The 14896-nt window shown below is 45.5% G+C and overlaps 1 protein-coding gene across 4 annotated transcripts in view; it reads right to left on the bottom strand.

Moving 5' to 3' along the window:
- The window catches only part of LOC109892789 (homeobox protein cut-like 1), a 263867-nt gene that overhangs the window by 54459 nt on the left and 194512 nt on the right, over nucleotides 1-14896 (bottom strand). For all 4 annotated transcript variants that reach the window (XM_031826693.1, XM_031826696.1, XM_031826695.1 and 1 more), the window contains exon 9: nucleotides 979-1027. In XM_031826693.1, the coding sequence (XP_031682553.1) occupies nucleotides 979-1027 (49 nt within the window). The remainder of the gene's footprint in view (nucleotides 1-978; nucleotides 1028-14896) is intronic.

Raw genomic sequence — 14896 nt, 5'->3', positions numbered from 1 at the left:
ACTGATATTATACTGCTCTAAAAAATGTTTTGGGTTTAAAATAATCAATTCTGAAACTTTCAGATGAAGTGTGTGAGTGAATGAAACGTTTGAGTGAATGTGTGAGTGAATGAAATGTTCAATTGCTTTTATTATCTTAGTCTCTCATTGCCCTGAGTTTAAGATGAGGGTTTAGCCATCTTGGAATTAAGAACATTTCCAAGAAGAAATCCATTAACTTCATTTTCAAGAATCTAATTTCTTCTGAACTTTGTACTTAATTGGAAACATAAGAAATAATGCAAGAACATTTCCAAGAACCTTTTTGAGGAATAGCAACTTTGCTTAACTTTCTTCATAAGTCTATAGTTAAGGAAATAATTGCAGTCTTGTGAATCAGTCCCTGGTCTCCAGCAGTCAACATTAACTCCATGCCAACCTGCTTGGATGACACACACAAACGGAACGCGTTCACATTCTAACTAATCTGATATAAACAAGATCACATGGTAACGGCTACGGCGCTAGTTTTCAACTGCAGACCCAAAGCCCATATAGAGTAATTACACTGCCGCGCATTATCTTGCCTTGACTTCTTGGCTGATATCAAAGGGTCGTCTCAGTGTAAATAATGGCTAATCACCACCGTGATGTGTCTGGGAGAAAAACATTAAAGGAGACCAAAGATAGAGGCAACGCCAGATTAGTCACACTGCAAAGCCTCTAATAGTGCAGTCTTTGTGTGCCTTCATTGTTATTCAAGAGGCTAGTTTCACTTAGATATATTTCCTTTCTCATATGATATTTATCTCATACTTCAGTATGTTACATACTTTGTGGAACAACATTTGGAATGCATTTGAAACAGAGCAACTCCTGTATCAAGCCGCTTATTCAGATACATTGAAACTAAGGCCAAAGGGTGTAAGAGTAGTATGTCTGTTTGAATCCTTTGATAGGATGGTTGTGAAGAGGTGTTAAAAACAGCCAGGAACTCACCTGATTGGCTCTCTCCAGGTCTGACATCACCACCTCAATCTCATTGGCCCTGCAGGAAGAAGAGGCACGCAATCAACAAGGAGGCAAACAACAATAGGCTTGGCACACAAGCAACAAGAGAAGTGATCACGAGTGGGACTGAGTGTTTGCATGCCCTGTAACGTTCTGTAAGTGCATTTCCACACAATTGTGTATACATATATACAATGTATATTTACATCCATGACTGGATTCTTACTGTGCAATATGTTCCTACTGTGTGTGTGTGTATATGAGAGAGTGCGCGCCGTCCTCCAGAGTTGGCTTGCTGCTTGTTGCCTTTCCCCCTGGCCTGTCCCATTAAGCCCCTCTCAATTACACCCTAATCCTGCAGTCTCCCACCCTGCCACTGGGTCCCTTCCTGAGCCATGCGGACAAGCCCTGCCGTAAAACAGAGGGATTACACTAATATCGTCTTAATACACACTGATCTCATATCATATTTTTCCATTATGTTTAGCGCCGGGCTCAAGCTCACAAATGGCTTTCGGCTTAGGTGTTTATTCACATCTCTCCATGCTTAACCCCAGGGTTAAAGGGACGCTCCGAGGGTTAGTGTTATCCCCCACTTTATGCTCCTCCGCCAGCCACTGCACTAGTGTTCATAGTGACTCAATAGGATTTACAAGAGTCCGAACTGAATGTGCACGTTTTAAATTTGACATTGATATTCACTTTTCGGCAATAGGGGAACAGGTGTTAAATTCACTCCAGCAAATAGAAACACTATGGCGTGTCAGCCAATTGCAAGTGTGTGAGAGTGTTTGTTGGGACGACGGTGGTACTTCTACCCTTGTTTTTTTAAATGACCCTAGCCAGTCAGAATTGCAGGGCTCCAGATAACGGTCTCCTCTCAGTGGGCCCCCTACATTTAGGCAGGCTCAGGCTGTGGCACCGCTCGCACACCGAGTGGAGCCAAATGTTGCCAACATCTAATTACAGATAATACCGTTTAAATGCTTTTAATGATGTAAATTGGGTTTCGCGTCACATTTTAAGTGCACGGCATATTTGTAATGAGCGGGGATTATCATTGAGATGCATTGTTATTAATAATACACTGGAGATCAACTGCTTCTATAAAACATTGTAATGCCGTACCGATACTGCTGATTGAGATAGGGCAATAAACAAATAGTGTTGTGGATGGAAACGACACACACGGGCCAATACAACCCCCTGGCTGCAGTTCAAATCATATAACATTACCTCTCCTCCACTGTTCAAAGCATTCTGCATTTGGACAACACAATCCAATTGGAAAAGCTACTGGAGAGAAATATAAGGGAAAAGCTTTCCCAACCAGCTAGATAGCCAGGTATAAACAGTGTGTGCTGCTCTTGATACTAATGCAACCCAAATAGCTTTGGAATTTGATAGTTCAATCAAGGTACAGATGCAAAGTATTATTAAATACCTCTGGATTTGGGAATTAGGGAAAGGAAATGCTGCTGTAACGCAGAGTGGAGGATCAGTGATTAGGTTTAGAGGGACAAATTATATGCATTACCAGCGTGTGATCTGTGGTCATGGCACCGATGCACAATCCCCCCCCTAACCGAAGAACGCAAATGAGTATGTCGGAAAATCAGGAATCCCTGATAATCAGGAATCTAAGGCTGAGACTCAGGGATGTAGAGCAGACAGGCAGCACCTTGTACGGAACTTGCCTTGGCTGCAACCGTGCCGAGGTCTGGGAACCCACAACATCCCCACACAGTAGTCCACTACCTGCTCGCGGTAAAACCTTAGTAAGACCACAGTGAGAGAGAGAACAAACATCTCCCTTCCCTGTGTACAGTGAGCCACAGTGAACTGTATTCACACGGTATTGGCCCTGACCCCAAACTACAGAGGACCGGTGAGGCCTGGGCCTCTTGAATCCACTCCAAGGTGTTTGCCCTCTGCGCCTTAAGATGGGCTCTGCTGTGAAAACACGCTGATTAATGAAGTCCTTAAGGACAGAGTGTGAGCAGCGGGACACACCTGAAAACCTCCAATATCCCCTTTCCTGAAGGGTTTCCTGCCTTGGCGTCTGGTGGGGCTCCCAGACAGGGGGGTTGAGTAGTAGAGAGTGGTAGCTTTCTCTCTTCAAAATACATTAGCTAATGGCCACAGGTTCAAGTTCAGGGGTTTGGATTCAAGTTTAAATTCACAGCTCTCAAGTGATGAATATGGAACTGAAATGTCATGAAGTTACGAACAAGACTCCTAGCGACTTTGGGAGGTCAAGGTGTTGGGGGCTCCACAATTACTCTACAACTCATTCAAAAAGCTTAATCATAACAATGCAAATGTGCTGAATATGGTTTAATCCGTTGAGCTCACCCTGGATGCATTTTGAACCCGGATAGCTGACATTAAAATGTCACCACCTCAGCTGACTTAAACTAGATTGAACCAAAGTTGTGCAGATGACGCCTGTAGCGGTGCTGGAGGTATGTGTGTGTTTTCTGGACTGAACTAGGAGCCGGGGCCCTCTCTTCTCTGCCCCTCTGACCTTTCCATCGCCAACGCCTGTCAGAAATGAGCTGTTAACCCCTCCGGTCAGGCTCTGTGGCCGGACGAGTCTCTGGTAATCCTTTCCTCTTCACCACTATCCCTCTCCCCCTCCATCTCTTCCCTTCATATCCTGTGCCCCCTTTCTCCCAGCCCAATCCCCCTGGGCCAGCACGACATTTCACAGATTTAGCCCATTAGATTTTCATTTTCCTCCCGCTCTCTTTCAGCACAGTCTATGTCGGCTTGGAGATGTTTGCTTTCCTCCCTTCTCTTTTTTTCTTCGCTCACTCACTCACTCCTCTCTCTCTTCTGGTGGAGTTGCTTAACCTTTCTGCGACTGGAGAGGCAAAATGGCCCCCGGGGCTTGGTTCTTCTCGCTCTGTGTGTGTAATGTGTGTGTGTGTGTGTGTGTGTGTGTGTGTGTGTGTGTGTGTGTGTGTGTGTGTGTGTGTGTGTAGGAGGAGAGGAGGAGAATAGAAGGCCATGATAACGCGGCCATTCTTCACACTGCTGTGGCCGGGCTGCTCGTCACAATATTGCTCTCTGCTTTTAATACAGTTTCCACCCACAACAACCACACAGACCCAGGAGACAATGATACTGCTGGAGCCTTAACACTCATCCACACAGCTAGCACAACCAATGCAGGAAGTAACATTTAGTAAAGTAACATTTTGGTCAAAACACCCTGAACCATTACTTTCCTATGTGCCAGGTTATAAAGTCCAGCGACATGAATGGTTGACGGGATATATCATACATACAAACGCTCCATATGACCCCATTCTTCCCGACATAGACAACAAGACGTTAACATGTCTTCAGAGGGAAGAAATAGCATAGTGCTGATAAAGTATTGTTGCCCCGTTGATGTGCTCGCCCAAAATAGCACTCTCGCTAACATCTGGAGTGAAACGCTCCAGTTCTGTCCGGCTAGCGCTACAACACACACACACACACACACACACACACACACACACACACACACACACACACACACACACACACACACACACACACACACACACACACACACACACACACACACACACACACACACACACACACACACACACACACACTTGTTTTACTATCCTTGTGGGGATCAAACAAGTGATTCACATTCAAAATCCTATTATCCCTAACCCCTAAACCTAACCTTAACCCCTAACCCTAATTGTAACCCTAACCCTAACCACTAAACCCAAAATAGCATTTTTCTTTGTGGGGACCGGCAAAATGTCCCATCTTGTCCGAATGTTCCTTGTTTTACTAACCTTGTGAAGACTTCTGGTCCCCACAAGGATAGTAAAACCGAACACACACCACAGAATGTGTTCTGCTGCCAGGCCTGTCATGCTCTGCTGCTGAATCTCTCTATCAATCCAGTGCTGTGTTTATACTGCTCCAGCCCCGGTGCTCTGCTTACAGTGTCACCGTGGGGGTTTGCAACAATATTGTCAAGGTCCGCCTGTGCCGTCCTTCGTAGCATTGTAGAACACTATAAATAGGCTCTTTTGGGATGGCTCGCCAGTCCTAATGTAATAACTTAGAGGAAAAGTGTGTGTGGTGTTCATTAGCCAGTCCCTGTTCTGCAGAAGCAGAAGGAGAGGAGGATATCTCATCTGACAGCAAGCCATTCTGGGTGTGATGGTGATGAGTGCAGGGACATGGGCTGTGGCATATCATAAAGCTAGTGAGAGACAGACAGAGAGCAGTAAGAAAGAGAGGAGAGAGAGAGAGCGAGACCGAGAGAAAGAGAGGAGAGAGAGAGAGCGAGACCGAGAGAAAGAGAGGAGAGAGAGCGAAACCGAGAGAAAGAGAGGAGAGAGAGCGAAACCGAGAGAAAGAGAGGAGAGAGAGAGCGAGACCGAGAGAAAGAGAGGAGAGAGAGAGCGAGACCGAGAGAAAGAGAGGAGAGAGAGAGCGAGACCGAGAGAAAGAGAGGAGAGAGAGAGAGCGAGACCGAGAGAAAGGGAGGAGAGAGAGAGAGCGAGACCGAGAGAAAGGGAGGAGAGAGAGAGAGCGAGACCGAGAGAAAGAGAGGAGAGAGAGAGAGCGAGACCGAGAGAAAGGGAGGAGAGAGAGAGAGCGAGACCGAGAGAAAGGGAGGAGAGAGAGACCGAGAGAAAGAGAGGAGAGAGAGAGCGAGACCGAGAGAAAGAGAGGAGAGAGAGAGAGAGACCGAGAGAAAGAGAGGAGAGAGAGAGCGAGACCGAGAGAAAGAGAGGAGAGAGAGAGAGCGAGACCGAGAGAAAGAGAGGAGAGAGAGAGCGAGACCGAGAGAAAGAGAGGAGAGAGAGAGCGAGACCGAGAGAAAGAGAGGAGAGAGAGAGCGAGACCGAGAGAAAGAGAGGAGAGAGAGAGAGCGAGACCGAGAGAAAGACCGAGAGAAAGAGAGGAGAGAGAGAGACCGAGAGAAAGAGAGGAGAGAGAGAGCGAGACCGAGAGAAAGAGAGGAGAGAGAGAGAGCGAAACCGAGAGAAAGAGAGGAGAGAGAGAGAGCGAAACCGAGAGAAAGAGAGGAGAGAGAGAGAGAGAGCGAAACCGAGAGAAAGAGAGGAGAGAGAGAGAGCGAGACCGAGAGAAAGAGAGGAGAGAGAGAGAGCGAGACCGAGAGAAAGAGAGGAGAGAGAGAGCGAGACCGAGAGAAAGAGTAAGCAAAGCAGAGATAGGAGAGACAGAATTGAGCGAGAGAGAAAAGGCCCATCCCTAGCACGATGCCAAATCACAACACATCAGGGCGCCAGGGAGCGAAGGGGCTCCGGCCGAGCAGAAACGACCACCTTCGTCAAAGGCAACTGCCAGCGCGCCCGAGACCATGTCACAGCACTGCACGGGTATCTGGATGGGACACACACACAACCCGCATGTGACGGGTTGGGGGGATAGGCGTGAACAAACCTGACGTTTATCGGTTGAGGAAATGGGGCTGACTGCCATCAGGGTTTGTGGCTTCTCATTGGAGCGCCTGTCGACATGCATCCCGAGCTCAACTCCCATAAATCCCCAGATACGCAGAAACAGACACTCTCACAAATTACATGGACAGGGATGGGAATTGCGACGGGCCTCAAGGTACAATATTATCATGATACTTAGGTGCCGATACGATATGTATTGCCAATCTCATGATTTTATATGTATTGTGATTCGGTATTGTGATTTTATAGCGATCCGACCATATGTCTGCTGCAGAGGGACAAGAGAGCGATCCATGAGAATAGTTTTGATCAGTAAGTTTTGATCAGTAATGGAAAGAAAAGTGCTGAAAACAAAACCAGCGCCCTATCTAAAAAGAAGATGGAGAACAAGTGAAAAATAGAGTTTTGCTGCCGGTACAGCCAACTAGAGCAAAAATAATATTGCAATGTCAAAACGATACAATATATCATCAAAAATAATATCCCGATATGTAACTGTATGGATTTTTCCTCCCATCACTCGTGTACATACACATACTGTACACACAGCCCCCTCTTCTCTGAACAGATACGCTCTAATATACCACCTCCATCTCTCTCCTCCTATCATCTCCTTCTTCCTCTTCCTTCTCTCCTCCTCTCATCTATCCTCTTCTGTTGTTCTCTCCCTGTCTCACCTCCCCTCCCTCTCTCTCGCCTCTCACTCCCCCCTCCCCTACGCTCCACTCCTCCCTCCCCTCTCTCTGTGGGCCTGTCATGGTGCTAGGCTGATGTTATTAATGTGCACAGCTCTGGTGAGACTGAGGCCCTGCCTGCACCAGCTCAACTAGCTCTGGGCTCTGTGGACACACACACACACACACGCACCCCGTCTGTCTGCTCCGCTAAAGATGGAGACTGGGCAGGAGTGGGTGTGGGAGAGAATGGGCTCTGTGGACACACACACACACACACGCACCCACGTCTGTCTAATCCGCTAAAGATGGAGACTGGGCAGGAGTGGGTGTGGGAGAGAATGGGCTCTGTGGACACACACACACACACACACGCACCCCGTCTGTCTGCTCCGCTAAAGATGGAGACTGGGCAGGAGTGGGTGTGGGAGAGAATGGGCTCTGTGGACACACACACACACACACGCACCCCGTCTGTCTGCTCCGCTAAAGATGGAGACTGGGCAGGAGTGGGTGTGGGAGAGAATGGGCTCTGTGGACACACACACACACACACACACACCCCGTCTGTCTGCTCCGCTAAAGATGGAGACTGGGCAGGAGTGGGTGTGGGAGAGAATGGGCTCTGTGGACACACACACACACACACCCCGTCTGTCTGCTCCGCTAAAGATGGAGACTGGGCAGGAGTGGGTGTGGGAGAGAATGGGCTCTGTGGACACACACACACACACACCCCGTCTGTCTGCTCCGCTAAAGATGGAGACTGGGCAGGAGTGGGTGTGGGAGAGAATGGGCTCTGTGGACACACACACCCCGTCTGTCTGCTCCGCTAAAGATGGAGACTGGGCAGGAGTGGGTGTGGGAGAGAATGGGCTCTGTGGACACACACACACACACACACGCACCCCGTCTGTCTGCTCCGCTAAAGATGGAGACTGGGCAGGAGTGGGTGTGGGAGAGAATGGGCTCTGTGGACACACACACGCACCCCGTCTGTCTGCTCCGCTAAAGATGGAGACTGGGAGGGGTGGGGGGGAGTGGGATAGAGAGTACTATAAGCCCTCTATGGAATGGCTCAAGTGTGTGTGTGAGTCTGCATATACTGTGTCCTCAAAAAGTATTCATACCCTCACATTAATGATAAAGTGAAAACATGTGGGTTTTCTAAATTATTTTTTAAAACATTTTAGTAAATGTATTGAAAATGAAACACTGAAATATCTTATTTACATAAGTATTTACACCCCTGAGTCAATACTTTGTAGAAACACTTTTGGCAGCAATTACAGCTGTGAGTCGTTCTTTGGTAAGTCTCTAAGAGCTTTTCACACCTACTGTAGATTGTGCAACAGTTGCCCATTATTCTTTTCGAAATTCTTCAAGCTCTGTCAAATTGGTTGATAATTGCTAGACAACCATTTTCAGGTCTTACCATAGCTTTTCAAGTAGATTTAAGTCAAAACTATAACTCGGCCACTCAGGAACATTCACTGTCTTCTTTGTAAGCAACTCCAGTGTAGATTTGGCCTAGTTTTTTAGGTTATTGTCCTGTTGAAAGGTGAATTGTGTGCATGGCCCTCCTATGTTGAACATAATAAATGGCTCTCTTTTCACCGGATGTGTACCAAACTCACTAAAAGTGGCAGTAATAAAGCCTCTCTTGAAAAAGCCAAACCTTGACCCAGAAAATATAAAAAACTCAAAATCGGCCTATATCGAATATCCCATTCCTCTCAAACATTTTAGAAAAAGCTGTTGGGCAGCAACTCACTGCCTTCCTGAAGACAAACAATGTATACGAAACGCTTCAGTCTCATTTTAGACCCCATCATAGCACTGAGACTGCACTTGTGAAGGTGGTAAATGACCTTTTAATGGCGTCAGACCGAGGCTCTGCATCTGTCCTCGTGCTCCTAGACCTTAGTGCTGCTTTTGATACCATCGATCACCACATTCTTTTGGAGAGATTGGAAACCTAAATTGGTCTACACGGACAAGTTCTGGCCTGGTTTAGATCTTATCTGTCGGAAAGATATCAGTTTGTCTCTGTGGATGGTTTGTCCTCTGACAAATCAACTGTAAATTACAATTTTCCTCAAGGTTCCATTTTAGGACCACTATTGTTTTCACTATATAATTTACCTCTTGGTGATGTTATTCAGAAACATAATGTTAACTTTCACTGCTATGCAGATGACACACAGCTGTACATTTCGATGAAACATGGTGAAGCCCCAAAATTGCCCTCGCTGGAAGCCTGTGTTTCAGACATAAGGAAGTGGGCGGCTGGAAATGTTCTACTTTTAAACTCGGACAAAACAGAGATCCCAAGAAACAAAGAGATCTTCTGTTGAATCTGACAATTAATCTTGATGGTTGTACAGTCGCCTCAAATAAAACTGAAGGACCTCGGCGTTACTCTGGACCCTGATCTCTCTTTTTACGAACATATCAAGACTGTTTCAAGGACAGCTTTTTCCCATCTACGTAACATTGCAAAAATCAGAAACGTTCTGTCCAAAAATGATGCAGAAAAATTCATCCATGCTTTTGTTACTTCTAGGTTAGACTACAGCAATGCTCTACTTTCCGGCTACCCGGAAAAATAATAAATAAAAAATACACTTCAGTTAGTGCTAAACACGGCTGCTAGAATCTTTACTAGAACCAAAAAATGTGATCATATTACTCTAGTGCTAGCCACTCTACACTGGCTTCCTGTTAAGGCAAGGGCTGATTTCAAGGTTTTACTGCTAACCTACAAAGCATTACATGGGCTTGCTCCTACCTATCTTTCCGATTTGGTCCTGCCGTACATACCTACACGTACGCTACGGTCACAAGACACAGGCCTCCTAACTGTCCTTAGAATTTCTAAGCAAACAGCTGGAGGCTAGGCTTTCTCCTACAGAGCTCCATTTTATGGAATGGTCTGCCTACTCATGTGTGAGACGCAGACTCGTTCTCAACTTTTAAGTCTTTTTTGAAGACTCATCTCTTCAGTAGGTCCTATGATTGAGTGTAGTCTGGCCCAGGAGTGTGAAGGTGAATGGAAAGGCACTGGAGCAACGAACCGCCCTTGCTGTCTCTGCCTGGCCGGTTCCCCCCTCTCCACTGGGATTCTCTGCCTCGAACCCTATTACAGAGGCTGAGTCACTGGCTTACTGGTGCTCTTCCATGCCGTCCCTAGGAGGGGTGTGTCACTTGAGTGGGTTGAGTCACTGACGTGATCTTCCTGTCTGGGTTGGCGCCCCCCTCTTGGGTTGTGCCGTGGTGGAGATCATTGTGGGCTATACTCGGCCTTGTCTCAGGATGGTAAGTTGGTGGTTGAAGATATCCCACTAGTGGTGTGGGGGCTGTGCTTTGGCAAAGTGGGTGGGGTTATATACTGCCTGTTTGGACCTGTCCGGGGGTATTGTCGGACGGGCCACAGTGTCTCCCGACCCCTCCTGTCTCAACCGCCAGTATTTATGCTGCAGTAGTTTATGTGTTGGGGGGCTAGGAGTCAGTCTGTTATATCTAGAGTATTTCTCCTGTCTTATCCGGTGTCCTGTGTGAATTTTAGTATTCTCTCTCTCTCTCTCTCTGAGGACCTGAGCCCTAGGACCATGCCTCAGGACTACCTGGCCTGATGACTCCTTGCTGTCCCCAGTCCACCTGGCTGTGCTGCTGCTCCAGTTTCAACTGTTCTGCCTGCGGCTATGGAACCCTGACCTGTTCACCGGACGTGCTACCTGTCCCAGACCTGCTGTTTTCAACTTTCTAGAGACAGCAGGAGCGGTAGAGATACTCTGAATGATCGGCAATGAAAAGCCAGCTGACAATTACTCCTGAGGTGCTGCACCCTTGACAACCACTGCGATTATGATTATTTGACCCTGCTGGTCATCTATGAACATTTGAATATATCCTGGCCATGTTCTGTTATAATCTCCACCCGGCACAGCCAGAAGAAGGCTGGCCACCCCTCGTAGCCTGGTTCCTCTCTAGGGTTCTTCCTAGGTTCTGGCCTTTCTAGGGAGTTTTTCCTAGTCACCGTGCTTCTACACCTGAACTGCTTGCTGTTTGGGGTTTTAGGCTGGGTTTCTGTACAGCACTGAGATATCAGCCGATGTAATGAATACATTTGATTTGAATTAATTTCCCAGTGTCTGGTGGAAAGCAGACTGAACCAGGTTACCCTCTAGGATTTTTCCTGTGCTTAGCGCCATTTCGTTTCTTATTTATCCTGAAAAACTCACCAGTCCTTAACGATTACAAGCATACCCATAACATGAAGCAGCCACCACTATGCTTGAAAATATGGAGAGTGGTACTCGGTAATGTGTCGCATTAGATTTACCCAAACATAATGCTTTGAATTCAGGACAAAAAGTGAATTTATTTAATTTAGTATTACTTTAGTGCCTTGTTGGAAAAAGGATTAGTGTTTCAGAATATTTGATTCTGTACAGGTTCCTTCTTTTCACTCTGTCAATTAAGTAATGTTGAATAACTAATGTTGTTGATCCATCCTCAGTTTTCGCCTATCAGTTTTCACCATTGGACTCATGTTGAAATCACTCTCTGGCAAATGAGTTAGGAAGGACGACTGTATCTTTGTAGTGACTGGGTGTATTGAACACCATCCAATGTGTAATTAATAACCACCATGGTCAAAGGGATATTCAATGTCTGCTTTTAAACAATTTTTTTTTACCTATCCTACCAATAGGTGCCCTATTTTGCGATGCATCGGAAAACGTCACTGGTCTTTGTGGTCGAATCTGTTTTTGAAATTCACTTCTCGAGTAAGGGACCTTACAGACAATTGTATGTGTAGGGTACAGAGATGAAGTCATTCAAAAATCCTGTTAAACACCATTATTGCAAACAGTCCATGCAACTTATTCTGTGAAATGTTTACTCCTAAACTTATTTAGGCTTGTCATAACAAATGGATTGAATACTTATTGACTCAAGACATTCAGCTTTAATTTCTTATTTATTTTTAAACATTTCAAAAAACATAATTCCACTTTGACATTGTGGGGTATTGTGTGTTGGCCAGTGACAAAAAAACCCTCAATGTAATCCATTTTAAATGAAGGCTTTAACACAACAAAATGTGAAGGCACTGTATGTACAGTTGACGTGGGAAGTTTACATACACTTAGGTTTGAGTCATTAAAATTATTTTCAACCACTCCACACATTTCTTGTTAACAAACTGGCAAGTCGATTGGGACATCTACTCTGTGCATGACACAAGTCATTTTTCCAACAATTGTTTTCAGACAGATTATTTCACTTATAATTCACTGTATCACAATTCCAGTGGGTCAAAAGTTTACATACACTGAGTTGACTGTGCCTTTTAACAGCTTAGAAAATTCCAGAAAATTATGTCATGGCTTTAGAAGCTTCTGATAGGCTAATTGACATCATTTGAGTCAATTGGAGGTGTACATGTGGATGTACAGTGGGGCAAAAAAGTATTTAGTCAGCCACCAATTGTGCAGGTTCTCCCACTTAAAAAGATGAGAGGTTTGTAATTTTCATCATAGGTACACTTCAACTGACAGACAAAATGAAGAAAAGAAATCCAGAAAATCACATTGTAGGATTCTTTATGAATTTATTTGCAAATTATGGTGGAAAATAAGTATTTGGTCACCTACAAACAAGCAAGATTTCTGGCTCTCACAGACCTGTAACTTCTTCTTTAAGAGGCTCCTCTGTCCTCCACTCATTACCTGTATTAATGGCACCTGTTTGAACTTGTTATCAGTATAACAGACACCTGTCCACAACCTCAAACAGTCACACTGCAAACTCCACTATGGCCAAGACCAAAGATCTGCTCAGCAAGGAAGAAGCCACTGCTCCTAAACCGCCATAAAAAAGTCAGACTACAGTTTGCAACTGCACATGGGGACAAAGATCATACTTTTTGGAGAAATGTCCTCTGGTCTGATGAAACAATAATATAACTCTTTGGCCATAATGACCATCTTTATGTTTGGAGGAAAAAGGGGGAGGCTTGCAAGCCAAAAAACACCATCCCAACCGTGAAGCATGGGGTTGGCAGAATCATGTTGTGGGGGTGCTTTACTGCAGGAGGGACTGGTGCACTTCACAAAATAGATGGCTTCATGAGGATGGAAAATTATGTGGATATATTGCAGCAACATCTCAAGACATCAGATGGACAATAACATAAGCCATTTTGCCACAGCTTTGGAAGTAAGGACAACAATGTCAAGGTATTGGAGTGGCCATCACAAAGCCCTGACCTCAATCCTATAGAATATTTGTGGGCAGAAGTGAAAAAGCTTGTGCGAGCAAGGAGGCCTACAAACCTGACTCAGTTACATCAGCTCTGTCAGCAGGAATGGGCCAAAATTCACCCAACTTACTGTGGGAAGCTTGTGGAAGGCTACCCAAAATGTTTGACCCAAGTTAAAGAATTTAAAGGCAACGCTACCAAATACTAATTGAGTGTATGTAAACTTCTGACCCACTGGAAATGTGATGAAAGAAACAAAATATTAAATATATAATTCTCTCTACTATTATTCTGACATTTCACATTCTTAAAATAAAAGTGGTGATCCTAACTGACGTAAGACAGGGAATTTTTACTTGGATTAAATGTCAGGAATTGTGAAAAGCTGAGTTTAAATGTATTTGTACGCATGTGTGTGAGATAGAGAGAGTATGGCCCTCTGTCAAAGCGCCAGAGCTGCTATGTGCGGAGACTTCTCAATCAATAGGACACAAAAACACAGATGGGCGCGCTCAAAGAGCCCTGCTCGCCATGATCTAAGACCTCTCCCATCCAATCTGAGCTGAGGAGAAGCAAGAGACTTTTCTTAACCACACACACAGCAATTGCAATGAGGTCACATAGGGTGTGTGAGAGTGGGGGTGACTGTGTGTGTGTGATTGTAAATGTGTGTCTTGGGTGAGGAGCCAGGTACGTCAAAACCCACTGGATGACGGATTCATTCTCAGTTCAAACACAGTATTTTACAGGAACATGATGTACTATGGGTGAAGTTTTTACCGTAACTAATTCTATCTAAAGGAGCCAATTGAGCATGAAAAAGTAGTGCCTAGACTGAGGCACAGGTTATATCACCCAACCCCCTTTGCTCAGTAAGCAGAGGAAAAGTGCCCTGACAGCTGGAGCCACCTGGGCAGCTGAGTGTGTCTTCACAGCCCCCACCACACACTTCCCCAGGTGTTCAGTCAGCCTCTCCCCTGTACAGTGGGCCTGACACTGCAGTCACTAGCTATTCTACTCACTGGCCTACTTTTTCTCTCACCGTCTCTTTCTCCCTCTCCATCACACTCTACCTTGCTCTCTCTACTTATTCTACCTCCTACAGAATGGGGCTGAGGATGCATGAAACACACACACACACACACACACACACACACATATATATATATAGTCACGCAAGCACACGCATCTTGTACATCCACCTGCACACACACAAACAGCAAACACACATGTACTGTACACACATCCGCACACACACAAACAGCAAACACGCATGTACTGTACACACATCCGCACACACAAAAACAGCAAACACGCATGTACTGTACACACATCTTATAATGTTCGAGCATAAGAACACAGAAACAGCCATGGCAAAATGCGTATTTTCCTCTCAACTCCACGGACAGCACATTTTCCTCCTAGCTCCACGGACAGCACATTTTCCCCTCAGCTCCACGGACAGCATATTTTCCCCCTAGCTCCACAGACAGCACATTTTCCCCTCA

This window comes from Oncorhynchus kisutch, linkage group LG6 (assembly GCF_002021735.2).
Source record: "Oncorhynchus kisutch isolate 150728-3 linkage group LG6, Okis_V2, whole genome shotgun sequence".
NCBI lineage: Eukaryota > Metazoa > Chordata > Actinopteri > Salmoniformes > Salmonidae > Oncorhynchus > Oncorhynchus kisutch.
This window is presented reverse-complemented; position numbering and strand designations above follow the sequence as displayed.